General features: G+C 39.2%; 1 protein-coding gene and 1 pseudogene across 5 annotated transcripts in view; one reads left to right on the plus strand and one right to left on the minus strand.

Annotated features, from left to right (window-relative positions):
- Window positions 1-23,990, minus strand: part of PRUNE2 (prune homolog 2 with BCH domain) — a 277,828-nt gene that overhangs the window by 184,579 nt on the left and 69,259 nt on the right. For all 5 annotated transcript variants that reach the window (XM_043890691.1, XM_043890692.1, XM_043890690.1 and 2 more), the window contains exons 5-6: window positions 19,384-19,536; window positions 16,803-16,897 (exon numbers count right to left, since the gene is read on the minus strand). In XM_043890691.1, the coding sequence (XP_043746626.1) occupies window positions 16,803-16,897; window positions 19,384-19,536 (248 nt within the window). The remainder of the gene's footprint in view (window positions 1-16,802; window positions 16,898-19,383; window positions 19,537-23,990) is intronic.
- On the plus strand, window positions 4,303-5,173 carry LOC122685785 (annotated as a pseudogene).

Below are 23,990 nucleotides of genomic sequence, written 5' to 3' on the forward strand. Positions count from 1 at the left end.
AACTGAAACATTCAGCAAATGCTGGATACTACTACATCTATTTTTAAAATTTGAAATATTTGAGGTATTGACTAGTGCCATCCTATGAACACAAGGAGCATTAAATTATTCTTTTGAAGGACTAAAAAAGACAATTACCATATCCTAGTTCTAGCACCTTATTCTGTTTTACCTTTTCTACCACTAGGTGACACCACTAACCTACCATAACCCACTCTTTCCCCACAAATTCCACACAACCAATCTTTGCAATTACTGTTGATTAAGGAACAAGATGTCTATTCTGGAAAGAATCCTAAATTATTCTTTTGTTTGAGTCTTCTTATTTATTTAAATTGCCACTGGCTATTTGGTGTAAATTTATTATTTCAGCTCAGTATGTACTACGAGTCTTTGTTATTTAAGGAACCAATTCAGCATTTACCTACATGGATGGGGAAGGGGCACCCACCAGTCCACTTCACTGCTTCTCTTTTGAACATGTTTCTTTTGTCACATAAAAAAGGAACAATTTTCCTGCCTGCTTTTCTCTGACAAGTTGTTACCAGGCAGTAATTAACCATTAAAATATTGCAGATGATTCACAGGAGTGTTACAGATAAACTAATTTAAACCAAGGTCAGGTCTCCAAATCAGCAAAATAACTTCAAAAGCAGGTGAGGGAGGAAAATAAGTGAGAGAAAAGGTAAGTAACAGCAGCTATTAAAAGTAACGCTGGGCAGCTAAAACTGGTCTGAGGAATTACATTCCTAAAAATGTAATTAGCCAAATCCTTCCAGAAACTAAACCATCAAAATGACATTACAGTACACTTTAAAAATATATTTACAGAGTGAAGGAGCAGTCATCCTAGCATATTGCTATGTCCTGAGGGCTTCCCCTCTTGTAAAGAAAGATGCAGAAGAGAATTAGATATTATGCTATAAAAAGTTCAAATTGTCACCAACATATTTTGTGAAATGCTATTTCTTAATTCCCCCAGCAGTGCTGAAGTTGAGAATGAATTAATTTAACAGGCTATGTTCTGGTTTCTTTGTCATTTTATGGGATAGTTGCAATGACTAGAACCAAAGCACACCTATTAGCTCTCCAAACACCAACATTTATTAAAAGGTCTTAAGAAGACAGGTACCGAATTCTACCTCATCATGGAGCTCATTTCTCTGGAAGGCGGGCATGGATGCTCCATTTTCTTCACAAGGCAAGGGTCAGCTTACTGCTCCTACTGAAGGATTTCAGTAAAACAGAATTGCCTGCTTATTACTTTTGAAGGTCCAGCAATGTACAATTTTTATTTATCATAAGTTGCAGTGATACATTAATTTATTCAAAATGCCTTCTCATAATATTCCCATTTCACAAAGTGATTGTGAACTTACAAGAGAGGTTCCCAAATAAGGTGACAGAACTACCAGAAATATCACATCTAAGTGAAGAGCCTTAGACATTTTGACAACATATAGAAAGATTTTTTTATTGGCTTTTTAATTACAAATAATTAAGAAGTTACTGGAAGAAAGTGTGGTAATACCTAGGCAAGAGAAGTGGCAGTGAAGAATGGATCAGGGTTTCTGAAAAGGAGCAGGGGTCATATGGAAAAGGAAAAAGTATGAAATCTACAAAGAAAAGGAAAGACGGGAAGTGACTGGGAAAAAAAGATTTGTGGAAAATGTGGTTCAAAGAAAGTTATGAGATCTCACTAGCTCAGCCCATGATGGTAAAAGCTGGGAGGACACTGGTGACAAACCAGGATACATTACTGAATGTCTTTAGATGAATAGAAGAGACCAGAGGGGGAAGACGAGGCTTTTGGGACAAGAGCCTTGGTCCCCAGCATGGGAGGTGACTAATGAATAGAGGCAGGGATAGCTGTGATGTTTGTACCCAAGTAGGAGTCTAAATAAACTGTGGAAATTTCTTCAAGAAATGGGAATACCAGACCACTTTACCTGTTTCCTGAGATATCTGTGTGCAGGTCAAGAAGCAACAGCAGAACCAGAAATGGAACAACAGACTGGTTCCAAATCAGGAAAGGAGTATGTCAAGGCTGTACGTTGTCACCCTGCTTATTTAACTTCTATGCAGAGTACATCATACAAAATGCCAGGCTGGATGAAGCACAAACTGGAATCAAGATCAATGCTATCCAGATGACACCACCCTTATGGCAGAAAGTGAAGAAGAACTAAAGAGCCTCTTGATGAAAATGAAAGAGGAGAGTGAAAAAGTTGGCTTAAAGCTCAACATTCAGAAAACTAAGGTCATGGCATCTGGTCCCATCACTTCATGGCAAATAGATGGGGAAACAGTGCAAACAGTGGCTGACTTTATTTTTCTGGGCTCCAAAATCACTGTGGATGGTGACTGAAGCCATGAAATTAAAAGATGCTTACTCCTTGGAAGGAAAGTTATGACCAACCTAGACAGCATATTAAAAAGCAGAGACATTACTTGCCAACAAAGGTCTGTCTAGTCAAAGCTATGGTTTTTCCAGTAGTCATGTATGGATGTGAGTTTGACTGTAAAGAAAGCTGAGTGTCGAAGAATTGGTGCTTTTGAACTGTGGTGTTGGAGAAGACTCTTGAGAGTCGCTTGGACTGCAAGGAAATCAAACCAGTCAATCCTAAAGGAAATCAGTCCTGAATATTCATTGGAAGGACTGATGCTGAAGCTGAAACTCCAATACTTTGGCCACTTAATGCGAAGAACTGACTCACTGGAAAAGACTCCGATGCTGGGAAAGATTGAAGGCAGGAGGGGAAGGGGATGACAGGGGATGAGATGGTTGGATGGCATCACCAACTGGATGGACATGAGTTTGAACAAGCTCTGGGAGTTGGTGATGGACAGGGAAGCCTGGCATTCTGCAGTCCATGGGGCTGCAAAGAGTTGGACATGACTGAGCAACTGAACTGAACTGAACTGAGGACTCAAAAGACTAATTACCCAGTGCTGTTCAGTACTGTGCAAATGACCCATTATCTCTAGCTGCAGCATGGCCCTACCCACTCTTAATCCAGGCCAAGATTATAACTGTCAGAAATATGATATCACTGACTGAAGTGCATAAAATCAGATAAGTAAATTAGGAATTATAAATTAAGATCCTACTTTTTCTTTTTTTTTTAACTTATTTTTAATTGAAGTATAATTGCCTTACAGTAGTGTTGGTTTCTACCAAACATCACCATGAATCGGCCATAGTTTTATGCATGTCCCCTTCCACTTGAACATCCCTCTTACCTCCCTCTCTATCTTACCCATCTAGAGATCCTACTTTTTCTTGATTCACAGAAGAAAGCCTAGAAACTGATGACACAGTCTTGGGTACCAGGAGCAATCCCTTTCTTTGGTAAATGGTCTCCAAAGTTGGGCACCTTCAATTCCTTCCCTCCCTAAGGGCATATGCTCCTCCTCACATCAAGAACTGGAGTCCAATGCTCTTGAGTTGGGATAGTTAACATGGTTAAAATGGTTATACTACCCAAAGTGATCCCAAGCAAATTACCCATGACATTTTTCACAGAACAAGAACAAATAATCCTAAAATTTAGATGGAAACACAGAAGACCCAAAATTGCTAAAACAAGCCTCAGGAAAAAGAACAAAGCAGGAGGCATAAGCCTCCCAGACATCAGACAATACTACAGAGCTACAGTAATCAAAACAGCATGGCATTGGCACAAAAACAGACTTATGGATCAACAGAATAGAATGGAGAACCCAGAAATAAACTCACACACCTAAGTTAATTAATCTTTGACAAAGGAAGCAAGAATACACAATGGAGAAAATACAGTCTCTTCAGCAGGTGATGTTGGGAAAGTTGGATAGTAGCATGTGTATCAACAAAATTAGAACAAACCCTCATATTACACACAAAATAAACTCTACATGGCTTAAAGACTTAAATATAGAATTTGACACCACAAAACTCTAAGAAGGACTTCCCTGGTAGTACAGTGGATAAGAATCTGCCAGCCAATGCAGAAAACATAGGTTCAATCCCTGGTCTGGGAAGATTCCACATTCCAAGGATCAACTAAGCTCGTGCTCCACAACTACTGAGCCTGCATTCTAGAGCGCATGAGCCACAACTAATGAAGCCTGAGTGCCTAGAACCCATGTTCCCTACAAGAGAAGCCATCTCAATGAGACGCCCATGCACTGCAACAAAGAGTAGCCCCTGCTTGCTGCAACTAGAAAGGCCACATACAACAATGAAGACCTCATGCAACAGAAAAGTAAACAAACAAATAAATAATTTTTTAAAAACTCTTTTCTTCTTTGTGAAAACACCAAATGGCGGATGACGCAGGTGTTGTGGAAGGACCCGGAGGCCCCGGGGGCCCTGGAATGGGAGGCCGCGGTGGCTTCCGCGGAGGCTTCGGTAGTGGCGTCCGGGGCCGAGGTCGTGGCCGCGGTCGGGGCCGGGGCAGAGGCCGCAGAGTTCGCGGAGGCAAGGCTGAAGACAAGGAGTGGCTCCCCGTTACCAAGCTGAGCCATCTGGTCAAGGACATGAAGATCAAATCCCTGGAGGAGATCTACCTTTTCTCTCTGCCCATCAAGGAGTCTGAGATTATTGACTTTTTCCTGGGAGCGTCCCTCAAGGATGAAGTTTTGAAGATTGTGCCCGTGCAAAAGCAGACCCGCGCTGGCCAGCGGACCAGGCTCAAGGCATTTGTTGCCATCGGGGATTACAACGGACACGTCGGTCTGGGTGTCAAGTGCTCCAAGGAAGTAGCCACTGCCAAACGTGGGGCCATCATCCTGGCCAAGCTGTCCATCGTCCCCGTGTGAAGCGGCTACTGGGGGAACAAGATCGGCAAGCCCCACAGGGCTCCTTGCAAGGTGACTGGCCGCTGCGGCTCTGTGCTGGTGCACCTCCTCCCTGCCCCCAGAGGCACTGGCATCGTCTCCGCCACTGTGCCCAAGAAGCTGCTGATGATGGCCAGCATCGACGACCTACACTTCTGCCAGGGGCTGCACCGCCACCCTGGGCAACTTGGCCAAGGCCACTTTTGATGCCATTTCCAAGACCTACAGTTATCTCACCCCTGACCTCTGGAAAGAGACGGTGTTCACCAAGTCTCCATATCAGGAATTTACTGACCATCTTGTCAGTAGAGTCTCCATGCAGAGGACCCAGGCCCCAGCTGTAGCCACCACATAATTTTATAAAGAGAATAATAAAGTGAATGAAACCGGTTAAAAAAAAAAAACTCTTAGAAGTGAACATAGGCAAAATATTCTGACATAAACTGTACCAATGTTTTCTTAGGTCAGTCTCCCAAAGCAATAGAAACAAAAGCCAAAAAGGAAAAGGAAACAAAGAAACAAAAAGACAACACTCAGAATGGGAAAAAAATATTTGTAAATGAAATAACCTACAAGGGCTTAATCTCCAAAATATACAAACAGCTCATATAGTTCAAAATCAAAAAAATAAACAACATGATCAAAAATGGGCATGCATGCTAGGTCATTTCAGTCGTGTGTGACTCTTTGCAACCCTATGGACTGTAACCTGCCAGGCTCCTCTGTCCATGGGATTCTCCAGGCAAGAAGACTGGAGTGGGTTGCCATGCCCTCCTCCAGGGGATCTTCCCAACCCAGGGATTGAACCCATGTCTATTATGTCTCCTGCATTGACAGGTGGGTTCTTTACCACTAGAGCCACCTGGAAAACCCCCAAATGGGCAGAAGATCTAAATAGACCTGTCTCCAAAGAAGACATATAGATGGCCAAATAGCATGTGAAAATATGCTCAACATCACTAATTATTAGAGAAATGTAAATCAAAACTACAATGCAGTAGTAGCTACACCAGTCAGAATGGCCATCATTCTGTCTACAAATAAATGCTTGAAAGGGTGTGGAGAAAAGGGAACACTCTTACAGTGTTAGTTAGAATGTAAGTTGGTACACCTACTGTGGAAAACAGTATAGATGTTCTTCAGAAAACTAAAAACAGAGTTGTCATATAATCCTGGAATTCAATTCCTCAGAATATATTCAGAGAAAACTAATTCCAAAAGCTACATGTACCCAATGTTCACTGCAGCACTATTTACAACAGCCGGGCCACGGAAGCAAACTAATGTCTACCAACAGATGAATGGATAAAGAAGATGTGGTACATATATACAATGAAATATTACTTAACCATAAAAAATAGTGGCATGATGTCATTTGCCACAACATGCATGCACCTAGAGATTATCATACTAAGTGCGGTAGGTCAGACAGAGAAAGACAAATACCATATGATATCATTTATATGTGGAATCTAAAATATGACACAAATGAAATTATCTATGAAAGTAAAACAGACTCACAGACACAGAGACCAGACTTGTGGTTACCAAGGAAGAAGGGGCAAGGGGGAGGGATGGATTGGGAGTTTGGGATTAGCAGATGCAAACTGGTATATACAGAATGGATAAACAACAAGTTCCTACTGTGTAGCACAGGGAGGTATATTCAATGTATTGCTTTAGTCACTCAGTCATGTCCAGCTCTTTGCGACCCCATGGACTGTAGCCTGGTGGGCTCCTCTGTCCATGGAATTCTATAGGCAAGAGTACTGGAGTGGATTGCCATTCCCTTCTCTAAGGGATCTTCCCAATCCAGGGATCAAACCCTGGTCTCCTGCATTGCAGGCAGATTCCTTACCATCTGAGGTACCAGGGAAGTCCCATAACGATAAATCATATGATAAACCATAATGGAAAATTATATGAAAAAGAATGTATAAGTATATAAAACTGAATCACTTTGCTGTACAGTAGAAATTAACACAATATTTTAAATCAATTACACTTCAATAAAATAAATGAAAAAAATATACAAAAAAAGAATTGGGGTCTAATTCCCAGTGGTGTGCTTGCACTGACTTGTACAAGTGTACAGGATGGTAACAATGACTGTAAAATTTTCAGGAAATTTGCAAACCCGCCATTTATAAATTAAACACAGCCATTATAAAAATTAAATGTTACACATTAGATAAATCATATTAAAAACAAATCATAAATTCTCAAAACTCATCACTTCCTAATTATTCTACTACATTATCTATGTTCTTGAGATTATTTACATCTATTGCATCTGTTATACACTTTAACTGCATTACTATTTTATTTGTAAAAAAAAAAAAACAACAGATTGGGAAGTGTATAACATGATGATGATCTAGTTTTCTTTTCTTTTTTGTGATACTACCTCAGATCTACTCTTCTAGCCAACCGTGTTTGTTTGTTTGTTTAAATATTTATTTATTTATTTGGCTGTGCTGGGTCTTAGTTGCAGCACATGGCCTCTTTTAGTTTCGGCATGTGGGATCTAGTTCCCTGACCAGGGATCGAACCCAGGCCCCCAGCACTGGGAGGTCAGAGTCTTAGCCACTGGACCACCAAGGAAGTCCCCTCTAACCGTATTTTTGACGATATCACATTGGTACCTTGGCCCATGGTAAGAGTATTTATGTTATGAAAATTGGCAAACACTACAAATCAAAGCTAGCTTAATTGTTTTATTGATTTTCTACAGCAGATGTTGGCAAATTATAGCCCACAGGCCAAATTCAGCCCACTGCTTGTTCTGTATGCCGATGAGCTAAACACTTTTCAATTGTTATTATATAAGTTCCCACATAAAATCCTCAATTTTTCTTTTTGGCAAAATTTAAAATATTTACTATCTAGCTCTTTTCAGAAAAACTGTGCCTGTCTTAACTTAAGAAAGTAATGGAGGAATAGTTATTAATAATTACACACTTAAAAATGGATTGTGTTTCTAGCCATCACATTGTGAATAGCACCCAAAAAAAAAAAAAAATTCTGAGGACACGTTATTCCAGTATTTGAAAACTATTCTTTAAGTCGGCGAAGAGGTCATTCATGTTGTTACAGGCACAGTTCAGAAAAAAAATCTTCATTGTTTCACTTTTTTTGTTAAAAAGCCAAAAACATCAACCACATTCTTGTTGGAACTATACTGGTTTATCAATTGGTAATACAAGAGTTGCATTAAAATCAATTAATTCATACTGTAAGAATCAACTAATACTATAGAGTTTACAATAAAGAATATATCATTTGTAAATTGTGTGCCATATATCCTGCATACCAGTAATATGTGTCGATATACATATACACACAGATATATATATATATATTTCCCCCCCCTCCCCCAGAGAGCCCACTGTTAAACATTTGCCAGCACACCACTGCTAATTCTATTTTATCATCCATCTCGGCTGACCTCAGGGAGCTGCATGACCAATAAAATATGACGGAAGTGATATTCTGAGATATTTCAAATTATGTAACAAGAATTGAAGCTTCCGTCTGCATCTTAGAAAGCTTACTCTTGTGGCTCTCTCTTGGAATCTTCGTGTCAGGCTATGAGAAGCCCGAGCCGGGTGAGTCCTAAACAACCTCACAGGTAATTCCCATCTGACTACAACTGCATGAGAAACCCTGAGTAAACACTACCCATCTGAACCCCTCAAACCCAAAGAACTATGAGAGATAATAATATTTTAAGTCTCGAGGTTCTGGTGATGGCTTGTTAAAGAGCAGCAAATAATTGGAACACCACTTTATTTTAAGAAGAAGAAGAAGCCAGTGAGTGGGGAGCCAGGTGGACTGGAGTATCCAATCCTATTCTCTTCCATGGCCTTGGTGCAAAGTAGATGTATGGACATGTTGGGAGTGGGATGTAATAGAAAGAATGGCTATGAATAATACATATTTTCATACAAAGTTGAATCAAAGTGTCCACCAGAGATGCAGCAAGTAAAATGGGACACTGACTCTACCCTGTTCATTCACCAGCCATCCACTTACCTGGGCTTCCTGGAGTGGCATGTAGTTCCTCCCACTGCCTCCTTTCTCTCTGCCTCTGCACCCACGTCCAACAGTCATGTTTGAGGTTCGCATCCCTTAAATTCACACAGCCTCTTGGACACAGCAGTGTCCTCAGAGCGTCTGATCTCATTCCCCTGCACAGTTGCCCAGGAAGTCTGTGGGAATTCCTGGGTCCTGAGAAGAGTGTATGCCTGGAGTAGGCTCTGTGTTTCTTTCTCTTTTAAAAATTATTTTTGGCTGCTCTGGCTCTTTGTTGCAGCACATAGGAACAGACTTAGCTGCCTCATGGCATGTGGGATCTTAGTTACCTGACCAGGGATCAAACCTGAATCCCCCACATTTGAAGGCATAGTCTTAACCATTGAACCACAAGAGAAGTCCCCAGGATCCATGTTTTCTATGTTCCTCCTTTTCCGCCCCCTCCATGTGCATACATTTCTATAGCATTTCGGAGGAGAAGGAGAAAGGTCCAGGACACCATTCCATAGCAAAGAAAGCATAGTACATAATGAGGAAATTTATGATCTCTAAATGTTAAGTATTGAGTTATTTTGTACCACTGAAGGAAATAAATATAGAGAAGTACAGTTAGCTAGGTCAAGTTTCGAGAATCCATCTGAAAGTGGCCAATAGGTAAAAACAACGAAAACATCAAGTTGCCTCTAACTTCAGTTTACTGTAGATATAAAACAGGAATTTCATTGTATCGTACTCTAGAGAGACTAGTTTGTAGACTTCATCTAGTGTCTTGAAATTTTTTTGGTCATCTGCAAAAGGAGCTACCTACCTACAAATTGTAAGGATTCTAAATATTAAACACTTCTGGTGACATTTTTTCAGACAGTGCTGTAGCCACTGATATGATAAACTATTTTATAAATAGGGAATTTTGAGTCCCTCATTTCAGTTATGTCTGGTTACCAAGAACTGCTCATAGCTCAGAGTAGGAACACAAGTCTACACTCTAATTTCAGGTATCACTTTTTCATTATGCCATTGTCCTCAAGAAGCTATGAATTATTAGCTCTAAATTAGTTTCATATTGTAATTTACACTTCAGATGGCTCACACACACTGATTGTTAAATTCACACAATGAAAGCCACCTAACTGTGCTTGTCATTTGCTTTAAACTCCTTTGGACTCCTCAGTCGGGTTTGAACTGAGAACTCCTAACACCTCAACTGCTCAGAATTTCCTTATTAGGAGTTACAATAGTGCTCAAAAGTAACACTGTTTCATTTTCTTTTTAATCTCTACCACTAAAAATTTCCACTGATTGGGCTGCTCTCTATTCTGAACACAGATTTGAAAAAGTTATATCACAAGCAGGTAAATCAGAATACCCATGTCCTTGAATTCTAGAGGCAGGAAGAGAAAAAAACATCAGAATTCCTTCCTTCCTACATCATGTCCTATCCCTCACCTCATAGTACTATCTATTATTATTATTTTTATCTATTTGACTTATTTTTCCAAATCTCCTCTATCTGAGGAGCTGATAATTATATTTACTATTAATTCTTAGAAGTTACACGGATTCCCTGATAGCTCAGTTGGTAAAAAATCCACCTGCAATGCAGGAGACCTGGGTTCGATCCCTGGGTTGGGCAGATCACCTGGAGAAGGGAAAGGCTACCCACTCCAGTATTCTGGCCTGGAGAATTGCATGGACTGTATAGTCCATGGGGTCGCAAAGAGTCGGAAATGACTAAGCGACTTTCACTTCACTTCACATGGTATTTACAGGTCAAAAATTAAAATGATTTTTAAAAGAAGCAAAGATCTGAACATAAAGAGGAAGAGGCTTGGTACCAAGAGCATGGAGAAGAAGCGTTCCATCCGAGGATTGCTTGAGGATGTCTGACACCTGGAGTTCGGACAATGATTGACACCTGGTGACTTACCAGTGAACCTGAGTGGGCATCATATCCCACATAATGGACACAGTGCTTGGACAGAACAGACCCAGATTTTCATCCCAGCTCTGCGTTAGACAAATGATTTAACCTTCCCAGACTCCAACACCCTCACTTCCAAGATGGAGACTGTGGCAGAGACTGGCTAATTGTTCATCAAGCTGGTTCTCCTTCTTGGCACATAACTAGACTGCATTTCTCAGCCTCCCTGCAGTCAGATGTAACCATGTGACTGGGCCAATGAAATGTGAGAAGTGACAGATGCTATGTTCTGACAAGATCCATAAAACTTCCCAATTTTGGCCCTCCAAGTTCTTCTCCATCTTGAGAGATAGGATGGAGATGTCTCAGGCAACCTTGGGAGCCACGTGTTAAAAGATGGTCTCTGAATCACCCCTGGCCACCCAACCGGAAACACTAAACTGGATTTTGCTGCATAACCAAAAATGAATAAGTTATATATTGAGTCTTTGAGATTTGGGGTTCATCTGTTGCTGCTGTTAAATGTACCTTAACCAATACAGAGGTAATCATAGCCCCTCTAGCACACGGGACTGCTGTGAGGATTAAATAAGACAACGCTTGCATGTTCACTGCCTTGATATATTGTGAGCAGGCATCATCAAATGTCAACTCCTTCTCAACAAGTAGGAGTTGGCAGCCCTGGACCCAAAAGGAAACAGAGGCAGTGGTTATACATAGTTTCATTGATATGCTGAACAGGTTCGAAAAATCACCTCCAGCATAAGTGTTTGGCATTTTAAAGAATATGCTAATCAAAAGTAATATACACTTCCTCAAATATCACTATGCATTTTATGACAGAATAAGATAGGTAAATACTCGAGGTACTTTCATCCCAAACTCCAAAAAACTCCAAGCTCAAACAATGAAAAATCATATTCGATGCTTAAAATTGGTAAACCAGGTTTCAGACTGGTTCTTTCGGTCTGAAATCACCAGTGACAATGGTGCAAAGATACTTCACTGCAGTCTGAGTAGATGTTCATCTTTTACTAGGAAGGAGTTTATTGGGAATTGGGAATAATTTCTGGTTTGTGCTCTGAATGCTAAGGGAAAAGGTTGGTATTTTTCCCTCTGCAGTGTTCCAAGGTGCAGCTCGTCTGGTAATCTCTATGCAGGGCAGAATGAGTCAAGAGGTCTGAGTCACTTTACCAGAATGCATCCCATGTGTTCTATTCCAGGTTTCAAATAGCATAGTGTCTGGTCATGAGGGGGCCCCAGAGAGAAAACAAGTTGGAGCTATTCCCTTGGACTCCAGCTCCAAATAAAGGAGACAAAACTTCAAGAGTTGGAAATTCCCACTGTTTCTCATTTAAAGGAAATTGATTTAAAATAAAAACATGTGTGAGTGACAGATGAAACATGCTTAACAGACAGTAGGTTCATTCACAGCCTTATTATATGTTGAACTCCTGACCTTCAGCACCTCAGAATGTGACCTTATTTGGAAATAGAGTTATTGTTGATATAATAGTTAAGATAAGGTCATTATACTTGGGCCCTAATCCAATATGCCTAAAAAAGGTAAAATTTGGAGATATACATAGAGGGAAGATACTGAGACAACAAAGGCAGAGACCAAGGAGATGCCTCTACAAGCCGAGGGACACCAAAGACTGCCAAAAAAATCACCAGAAGCTAGAGGACAGCATGGATCAGAGTCTCTCTCAGCTTTCAGAAGGAACCTATTCTGCCAATAGCAGATCTTGGACCTCCAGTCTCCAGACCATGACATAATAAAGTTATATTGTTTAAGTCACACAGTTTGTGGTGCTTTGTTATGGCAGCAGACTGACATAGTATATTTATGGGATAGTTCATAATGTGATTAGTCAAAGCAAAAGGGATCAAGTCCGTGCCTGGTTATTGTTCTTCCTGAAGAAAGATGGTAATGACTCACAGCCTTTTGGGAGATGCTTAATGGAGATGTAATAATATTTGGTGTTGGCAAGGGAACTATTCATGTGGTACTGCCATGAGCGATCTCATTTGCTTCAGTGGCACTGGACTGGACTGGAAAATGTTGTCCCCTTCCTTTAACATCTAGATACATTTCTTTACTAGGAGTACAGTAGGTCCAAGATTTACAATCACTCCATTCTGCTGACAACAGCATAAAGGCCAAGTTTCTCCCAGGTAAGCACATGCTTTAATATCCATAAATTCTCTTCTTTTTCCCCCTAAGGTTTATTATTTAAAGTTTTCAACATAGATTTTTGTTTTTGATAACCTTCATTTCTCTCTACTGGTTCCTCCACTAAAATGAAGGATTGGAACAAAATCAAAACCATCCATGTCTCTTTTCTGATAATCTAGTTGACAAACAATGAAAAGGTCACACAGGATCAGGCACAACCATAATGAATGAAATAGATTCCAATATGTGGAGTATACACCCTACGGGATGTGTGTTGTATTCAGACTCATAATGAACTAGAAACCATGTGAGAGGGGACGGCAGTATCTTCTCCACAGTCCTAGCTTCCAGTACTCTTTGCAAGAACCAGCACTCCGGTCATGCTTGTGATGAGGCCATTTTATCTACTGCTTTTCAAAGTCATACTCATTCTGACCTCATACATTGAACAAAGCACTGAAAGAATATTATTGTAATTATTTACTTCTCGGGGTAGATTCTTCTCTGCTGTGCTGTGCTTAGTCACTCAGTCGCATCTGACGCTTTGTGACCCCAAGGATTGTGGCTCGCCAGGCTCCTCCGTCCATGGGGATTCACCAGGCAAGAATACTGGAGTGGGTTGCCATGCCCTCCTCCAGGGGATCTTCCCAACCCAGGGGTTGAACTCAGGTCTCCTGCATTGCAGGCAGATTCTTTACCATCTGAGCCACCAGGAAAGCCCAAGAACACTGAAGTGGGGAGCCTATCCCTTCTCTAGTGGATCTTTCTGACCCAGGAACCAAACTGGGGTCTCCTGCATCGCAGGCAGAGTCTTTACCAGCTAAGCTACCAAGGAAGCCCTTTCAGTAACCTAGATAACCTTAATAAGAACAACTATCATTTGTGAGATGTACTACAATACAAATAAGAGACAAAAGGTTTAGCAGCTTTCTCTTTATATGGTAGAATTAACCCATCCTAAAGGCAGTGGTTTCTATAGCCCAAACCAGTGCTTCCCTCGAACAAACATGCTATATGTGTCACAAGGAGACAAATTCTTTTCATTTTCTCAATATTTCCACCCCCAAAAATTAACTGGGTCACCAGGCAGATAAAGGTCATGATACATACGACTATGGAGCTGCAGCATTGCAAAGGGCCATTGAAAATGTAAGGAATCCTCTTTTTTATTGCCCTGGTATCACACGGAACTTCTAGGTGATCCTTTCCAGGGACAAGTAACCAATTCCATTTTTGGACAGGTGGAGAAGCAGTTCTACTGACAAATACATGGGCTATATTTTACCTGTCTGATCTCAGCCTTCAGCTATAGTTGAAACTGACTGGAAGGAAACAAAGTAAGTTGTTTTCGATGCAGAGATAGATGGCTTTGCTTTCCTAGCTGACTTACTTAAATTTAAAAGGAAATAAAAATCAGATATCAAAGGAACAAAGGGCAGACACCAACATGGATTTGTGTTTACCAAGTACCTACTCTGTCTCCAGCATTGTGCCAGGAAATTAAAGAGAGATAGAACTCAACGATACCATCTTTATCCCCAGTTAACTTAAAATATTGTCTAACTATGACTAAATATTTAAAACAAGTTCAAAATTAGTGGAAGATACAGTATATATTTAAGTCCTAAGTTGGTCAATTTTGCAAGTGGTAATAGGAAATGGAGAATTTCTAGGAGTCATCAGGAAGTAGCTAGGTCTCAATCATGTTTTGGAGGACAAGCAAGATTTAGAAATCCATAGCAACTAAGGACATTTCTTTGAGATCATATCTAGATTTAAAGGGCAATTAGACAGCTGTTCCAAAATACACAAAATAAGATGGTGGGATTCTATCATGATTTTTTAAATGCGGACGGGAAAGGAATGTTGAAATATATTCAAATACAGACAGAGATTGTGAAATGCCACTGTATCAACAGCTTGATCTATGGAGAAAACCAAACTCTGCCCTTAGCTTGGGGATTTTTCCAACTAAAAGCTTAAATAAACAGTGTACATTTTCCCTTTCAAAGAAGATACACAATGTTACTAAGGAGTTCCTTCTCCATTGCTCAGTCATCCTTAATATCCACACAAAAGTGAAAAGCTCTCTTTCAGTTGATTAGAGTTTAATCTGCGTACCCTTCTTATATGTATAAATATCCTTCTCCCTCCTCCCAGAAGATCATATAGCTCTTCCAGAGATGTATTTAGTGGCCTGATTAATTACTGGACCTCTATGTAAATTACTCTCAAGATTAAGATGATCTTTTTATCACTTATTCACCTTGACAAACATTTACAGTTTAACATATCTGACAAAGCTATTTGTATTCACCTATATTATAAATGAAGGTACATTACAGCTACAGTAAGTCTATAATAATAATAATAGCCTTAAAATAATTTGCCAACTACAGACAGTTCCCTAAAAAATTACAAGATGCTCTAAGTTAATTTAGAAAGGAATTCCAAACAAGGCATTTAAAACCTAATAAGTTGCCATTAAATGAAGGGAGACAGGGGAGGAGGGAAAGAGAAAGAAAACCCTAAGGCTTGAACTGGGAGAAATGATTCTCAGAGCTACTGACTCTTGCAAGATCCATGTCTTCCTTGCATTTCTAGACACAAAGCAGATTTCTAATTGAAGGTGATTATCTGGTTACTACATCCCAAATTGCATGTATTTCCTGCATTGAATCACATCTTCGTCTAATTATATGGAGCATTTATCAATGCAAAAGTCCATAGAAACAGTTGAGTTTCTACATGCAACGAGAATGTGTACTATATACTGTGAGGCACTATATCACCATTACATGTGAGAGTCTTTAGTGACAACACTCTACCTCCTGGTATTCATGTGGATCTACAAGTCAAACCACATTATCAAAAAACAATAGAAACAATTTGACAAAGAACTCACAAAAAAAGAGCCTGGTATGCTCTTGGGTTTTCTGAGGCATGGAACCCCTACACATGCCCTAGAAATATACACAGTGATATGGTAATCATTACCATGAAACAAATAAAAAGAACAGCAATATACAGCTCTAAAACCTAAAACACCAAGTCCTATTCAGCAATTTTTATTCCCATAAACATGACTTGAGAGTTCAATGCCTCAATTAAAGATGGGTCACTTGATCAAGGCAATGTAACAGTAAAAAAAAAAACCCCAAAACTCAGACTTCTACACCACACAAATATGCCTCTGTAAAATATAATTCCATTAGTTAGGCTAGTTAGGATTAACATGCAAGTCACTGAAAAGCCCCAAAGTAGACAAAGACAATTTACCAAGGAAATACACAAAATCAAGAGCTATATTCACTCTGGTTCATTCATTTAACAGATTGGAAGGAGGGTCTTATTAATTCTAGAGTTCTCATCATTGATTATCAAAATGACATGCATCCAAAGAGCTTACAGAATCCAAAGAACAACTTAGTTTCTTAGAAAAGATCTACGGACAATGCAGGGTGGGGCACAGAAAAAGGAAGTGAATCTAAATTTCCTTCTCCAAACACATTGATAATCACTGTTGCTAAACAGGTTACATACATATAAATACACATACATGTATACACATGTGAGTCTGTTTTGTTTTTCTGAGATGTTTGTTTTGTTTCATTCTGAGATGAATGAAATGGCACTCATCTTTGGAATCCAGGTGTTTTGGCATCTTTCATTGGTTTAGCACAGTGTTTTCATCCAAAATAATAAGGCACATTTCTAGTCAAATATACCATAAAGAAGCATTCGCAGCAAAAGACTAACACTAACTATGCAATAGAGAAAACTGTTCCAGTTGCTTAAAATGCAGTTGTATAAAATCTGTCATTGCCAAAAAAGCTTTCCCACCCTTACCTCCAGGGTCATGTTCACAGTGCTAATGGCCACTTTTATTTCTCCATCTGAAAGCTCTTTTAGATTCTTCAGCATTGTCTGTTCAATACCTAAACCTGTGGGTGAGAGAAAAAACATTACGTTACATTTGAGCAAGATTTTTGGTAATATTAAGGGATTATTTGAAGATGTCACCCTGTTAATTTCAGTATTTCCCCTCTCATATCTCTTTTAACCATAATAAATACATATGAAGGCAAAAAAATCACATAGTGATAATATTTGCATCAGTGAGGATCCCAGCAGGAAACAGAATTCACCCCTCAGGAGGCCAAAGAAGATTCTTTAATGGTAGGACACTTGCAGAGATGTGGGTGGGACTGAGAAAATTAATAAAAGAGGCATCTAGATACTAGCAGAAGTTTGGGTGAAGGAAACAGATATCTGGAGTAGTAGAGAGGGGTTGCCAGAAACTAAGCACCAAGCAGGAAGGGAGCAGGGAAGAAATACAACAGTCTCTTCCCCTTCCTTTGGTTCCTATGCCCCATATATTTCTAACTCTTCTGTGGACCAAATTCAACTGAAACCAGTAATCTTCAGGGGAGCCCAGAAGATTAAACACTCAGAGATCAGACTCTGGAAACCCACAGCAGACAGAAGCAGAGTAGAAAAGCGCAGTAGGTAAGAAAAACCAACACAACCATGCAAACAACCAAATAATACCCAGGAAAGTGAAAATTTGCTTTCAGGATGCATTTAGAACAGCCTCTATGTTTTCAATTGTAATTTTACTCACAATGCACTTTATAAATATGACCCATAAAACTACAGTAATTAAGTTGGCCACCCTTGTAATAGGCTCTGGCAATGGGAGCTATGGGATTTCTTAAATGATGGGAGAATAATCCAGAAGGGATAGATTATCTAGAATTGCATAGTTTTAGTCAGTGGACCAACGTGCTTCAATAAAATCTATCATGGAAAACAGGAAAGGGTCTGGCTTAATACTGAATTCTCACCCTACATTTTTACATCAGAGCAGGTCTAAACTCTTGAGAAGACCTATACTAAAGCACAGTAAAGCATGTATCTCCTTCTCAGATGTACATTAAGATGGCAGAGTCAATCATTATTTGCCAATTATTAATATTTGCCCTCTCAACTTATAACACTATCAATCAAAGCAGCAGGGGGAAACAGCTACTAAATATTTCTTTTCCACTCAAAGGTTGAAAAGCTGCCATCTATCACACTACAGCATAAAATGATTTATAGAATATATAGTGACATGAAAAGTTTGATCTAGTTTTGAAAATGAATGACAAAATGCACATCATCATGAGGCTACACATCCACATATCTGCACATGTGCATGTGTAACAGGTGTGTCAGTGGCCTGCCCACATTTCCTCCGACTTTCATGCCCTAGCAAGTCGCTCAACCGCCGGCACCTGCATCTCTTTTCCTGGGGGCTTTCTCTGGCCATCAAAGCCCACCCCAGGAAAATTAACAGTCCCGGGGACTAAGTAACCCTCAACATTCCAGGGGTATGCTCCTAACAAAACCTGATTCACGGCGTGAATTTCTGTGCTGTGAATACTCACACCATGGCCGATTCCAACCTGCCAACCCAACATCAACCCACGCACAAAATTCCTGAAAATTTAGCAGTCAGCTCTTGGAGCTCCGATAAACAAGTTCCAACGTGCCACTGTACCCCTTGGGTAGGAAAACACTGCGGTGCAATTTTACACTCTTTTCCAGACGTCCTTAGTGGGATAAAGGCCTGATTTCCCACAAAGATAACTTGCTGGTTAAAGTGCTCCAGGCCCTATCAGTGTTTCCTGGGATCACCTCCCAAATATATTGCTTTGCCTCAGGCTCTGCCCCTGCAGGACTCCAAACTAAGGGAGAAAGCTGTACACCTTAAATCAGACTGATTGTCTGGGTTTAAATCCAGGCCTGCCACCTGGAGCTGAGTGTGTGATGATGCGAAAGCAAAGATGCTTTTCTGTGCTTCAGAGTTTATATCTGAAAATTGGGGACAATAATTCCACCTGGCAGGGCTGTCCTGAGGACTCCGTATGAAAATTCATACAAAGTTGTACCATCAGAACCTCATGTATATTAGACACTTAATGAACCGTTGCTGTTATTATTACTATTGTTAAACAACTGAACCAGGGAATCCACTCTCTTGACAAAGCCTAGACTTACAGAATGTTATCTGCTTAAGAATCTTCTCATTTTTTTTCTCAAATTAATTTATGAAATCCCATTGCGCTTGACATTGTTCATGCCATATTCTCAAAATAGAGCCCTCCCAGCGCAGGGATTTCCTGTCATGATGCATCCGGGGTGCCTATTAGACACATGAATTAACCACACATCCAGGTACAAAGGCCTCAGAGGAAAGCCTGCAACGCGAACTGTCTGCTTCCAGGTGAGCCAACACGATGCTCCTGAAAACTGTGCCCCAGCATGAACATTAGGGAAGAAAGTGAAGGCACACACAAGTCCACCTCCTGAGGCCCAGCAACAACCCACACCCCAAACCATCCCTCCTTGGCAGCTACGACACAGCTCGGGGACAGTCACTCACCCTGAGCACTGGATTGGGTCTCCTGCAGGATATTGATAATGTCCTCTCTTGGAGGTAAGCTGGGAAATTTTTCTTCCAGGATAGAAAGAATTTCCTCCTGCTTTTCTGAGATCTTCTTGGGCTCCATGGCCATCCACTTAAAAAGGATGCTACCTGAAAGGCATGAATAAAGTCACCCTTAAACTTTCTAGTCAAGCTAGGATGGGGCTCAGGAAAGTCAATGCTTTCTAGTCTCTTGAACTCTGCTTCCACTTTCAGATTCCTGTCTAAACCAGGGGCCTCCATTGCGTAACATTCAAGAGGTAACTTTTAGAAAACCCTTCAGATACTGTCTGTCTTGCCTCACTGTTCTTCCAGTAGTAATCTCAACAACTGAATTGAATATGGCACAGTTATAGATAAAGAAATAAAATGTTTCCCCATCCCACACAAATACACAAAAGTGATACACATTAGTTTTAAACATTCTCAGGATGGAAGTTAATGATAAACTATTTAAAAATATTAAATATGACTTAATATTTCTGTTTAAGAATACCTTTAAGAGATTACAGAGAAGATCATTTCATTCATCACATTACTGATTTTATGTAAGAACTCTCTCCTCTTAACAATGAAATGATTTCCTACCCAAAGTGTCAGCAGCAGAAGGATCTGATAAGGCAGTGAACCTTGAATCCATCCCCAGTCTTCCAGGTACGACACACAGTTTTGAAGTTGTTTACTAACATCTAATTATAATGATTCATAAGCTGGATCTAACTCACAGGTTTCAATTACAAAGCACTTCGATAATATGAATGACTAACTTCTCACAATCTCCTAGAATTTCTACACATAATCTCACCTTAAAAGGGAAGAGCTACCACCTGTCACATTCCCTTTTCCTGTAACCTGGGCCCAGACTAACACAGTCATGGGGGGAAAGGAGGCTTTGCTTAGTGATAAATGATTAAACTCTCTAAAAATCCTCAAAATTATTGATTAATCAGGTTGATACATCTCTCTAGCTTTCAGGGTAGCCTAAATGACAATTACAGTGGTAAAAATGTAAAAGGAGAAATGAAGTAGTGAGTGAGAGAAAACTTTGGTACATAATCTTGACATCAACCTGGAAATCTACAGAACACAGAGATTAGATATACATTCACCATTAAAAATCCTGGAAAAGCCCCAAGCAAGTCATCTGGCCTCTCTGTTTCTATTTGCCTATTTTAAAAACAGAAATAATGCTATTTTACCAGCTTATAAGGTTATATACCAAAAAATCAATAAATGTAAACATCATCATGAGAAATAAATACTGCCAAATACATTTAAAGCATCTTATTCACTCATTCATTCCTTTAGCAAAGAACTGCTGAGCACCTATTACGAGCCAAGTGCTGTACTGGATGCTAACGATTCATGACTGGAATAATGCTAGCCTTGCCGGTTGAAGCTTATAGTTGTTCAGGGGCTACAAATAAGTAAAACATACATTTTCTTTTGTTTTTTGAAAATTTATCTATTTTATTTCTTCTTGGCTGTGCTGGATCTTCGTTGCTGCTCAAACTTTTCTCTAGCTGTGGCAAGCAAGGGCTACTCTCTAGTTGCAGTGCAAGGACTTCTCGTTGCGGAGGCTTCTCCTATTGCAGAGTACCGGCTCGAGGTGCCTGAGCTCCAGCATTTCCAACACGCAGGCTCAGCAGTTGCGGCTCCCAGACTCTGGAGTGCGGGGTCAGTAGCGGTGCACGAGCTCAGTTGCCCTGAGGCACGTGGGATCTTCCCAGACCAGGATGCGAACTCGCGTCCACTGCATTGGCAGGTGGACTCCTATCCACTGGGCCACCGGGGAAGTCCCACATACATTTTGAATATGAGGGGGGTAAGAAATATCACTGAGGAAAAACACAGTACTCTGAATCTAGGCAAGAATTTAGGGGTCATAAAAGTTTTCCTAGAGAGAGTTAAGCTAAGCCGAGACTTGAATAACAACTGACTTAAGACAAAGGCAAGGTACCGGGAGATCCTGACCCAGGCAGAGCATGCGTACAGGCACTCAGGTGGGAGATTTGGCCAGTGCAAGGGATGGGAAGTAATTAATTAGAACTAACCAATAATAAAATTATCAAAAAACAGAGATGATCATAAGAAACATAGATGACATAGATAAAAGGTCTAAGATATATGTAACAGGGTTCTCCTTGGAAAGGAGAGAGAAAAGGGGATGGAACAATATTTGAAAAGAGTAGCCAATCATTTTTCAAAAGGAATTAAACAGATTATTCAAATATTCGAAGTAAATTATGAATCCAAAACAGAATAAATACAAAGAAACTACCTCTAGGCATGTGACAGTAAAACTGCTAAAAATCACAGAGGACAAAGTATATATCAGAGGAAAAGAAATATGTTACTGTCAAAGGAACTACAATAAAACTGAGCCCTAATCTCACCTAAAATGATAAAAGTCAAAAGACACTGAAATTACAACTTCAAAGTGCTGATATAAAAGAAATGCCGATATTGAATTCTTCCTTGATAGCTCAGGTGGTAAAGAATCTGCCTGTAATGCAGGATACTTTGGTTCAATTTCTGGGTCAGGAAGATCCGCTGGAGAAGAGATAGGCTACCCACTCCAGTATTCTGGCCTGGAGAATTCCATGGACTCTATAGTTGCAAAGAATTGGACATGACTGAGTGACTTTCACATACATACATACTGAAATATAAGAAAAAATGAAGGCAAAATAAAGACATTTTCAGAAATATAAATTGGAAGTATCTGGCACAAGAAGAAGTCACACTCAAAAACAACAGCAAGGAAGAAGTATTGGAGAATATAAATATATGAGTGAGAATAAATCAATGTCCACTGTATAAAACATTTATAATATGGAGTTTAAAATAGATGTGTAATTAAAATACATTTCAACAGTAACAAATTGCAGATTGAACTAAGTAGAGACAAATTTCTCTAAGGTTCTTGGATGATCAGGCAAGTGGTAAAAATATTGATTTATAACATAAATTAATGGTATTTTATAATCTTAATTATAAAATAATTACTAAAATAATTTTCTAAAAAGGAATTCATAACTAATAAGCTAGTGAAGGAAAATGTAATAGTAAAAATCCTTATTTAGTGTAATAATAGTAAAAAAAGATAGAGAAAAGGGGAAAATCTGAGACAAGTAGAAAACAAATAGCACAATGACATATTAAGCCCAAACGTAAGAGCAATTACATTAATATAAAGAGACAATAACTGTTCAGTGGGTATAGAGTTTCAGTATTGCAAGACGAACAAGTTCTAGAGCTCTGTTGTACAACAACGTGGGTATACTTTATTGAACTGTACACTTAAAAATGTTTAAGTTGGTAAATTGCTGAGCTACCAGAGAAGCCCAAGAATACTGGAGTGGGAAGCCTATCCCTTCTCCAGCAGAGCTTTCTGACCCAGGAATCTAACTGGGGTCTCCTGAATTGCAGGCGAATTCTTTACCAGCTGAGCTACTTCAATTAAAAGACAAAAATTATCAAACTCTTTTAAAAACTACAATAGCAATATACTTTTTACACGAGCACACCTTCGATATAATGATATTGAAAGACTGAAAGTAAAAGAGTAGAAAAAGATGTAACACTGGTATAATACACTAATATTAGATACTCTAAGACAAGAAGAATTACTTGAGATTAAGACAAATATGTGCTTATTATTAAAGAATCAAACTTCAGGTAGATACATCAATCCTAACTTTACATGAACTAATAACATTACTAATAACATTACCTAAAAGCTTCCCAATATGTAAAGCAAAAATTGACAGAACTGAAAGAAGAATGAGATAAATACACAACCTCAGTGGGAAATTTTAGCACACATCTCTCAGCAACTGTAAGAACCAGCAGGAAAAAAATCAGTAAATATATAGATTATTTGAGCAACAAGAGTAACAAAGTTGATCTAACTGACATAAATTTATCATTATCAACAACATCAGACTATACTTTATCTTCTAACACAAATGAGACATTAACCAAAATTGGCCACTTGTTGAGACAAACTTCAACAATTTGTTGAAGAGGATTACAATGTTGAAGAGGATTACAATGAGTTATATTCTATAGCCATCATGAAAATAGTCTAAAAATCGATAATAAAACAAAACTAGAAAATTTCCAAATGTTTGAAACATAAACAATGCACTTCCAAATCATGGTAAAAGGAAAAATCACAACATAAATTAGAATACATTTTAATTGAATGATATGAAAATGCTACATTTAAACTTGTAAGATGCAACTAGAGATGTGCTGAGGAAATTTTATAACCTCAAAAGCATGAGATGTTAAAAAAAAAGACACCGCAACTAAAAAAATGTAGAAGGAAGGATATAATGAAGATAAGAGCAAAACTTAAAAACATGAAAAAGAAACACATATAAGGAAAATAAAACAAAATACTGATTCTTGGAAAAGACTAATATGGTTTTTGAAAATGATTAAAAAACAAAATGATAGCAGGTAGAATTTTCCAACATTAAAAATGAAACAGTGACATACTACAGATTCTAACAACTTTAAAAGATAAGTATAGGGGACTTCCCTAGTGGTCCATG

This window comes from Cervus elaphus, chromosome 29, assembly GCF_910594005.1.
Source record: "Cervus elaphus chromosome 29, mCerEla1.1, whole genome shotgun sequence".
NCBI classification, from domain to species: Eukaryota; Metazoa; Chordata; class Mammalia; order Artiodactyla; family Cervidae; genus Cervus; species Cervus elaphus.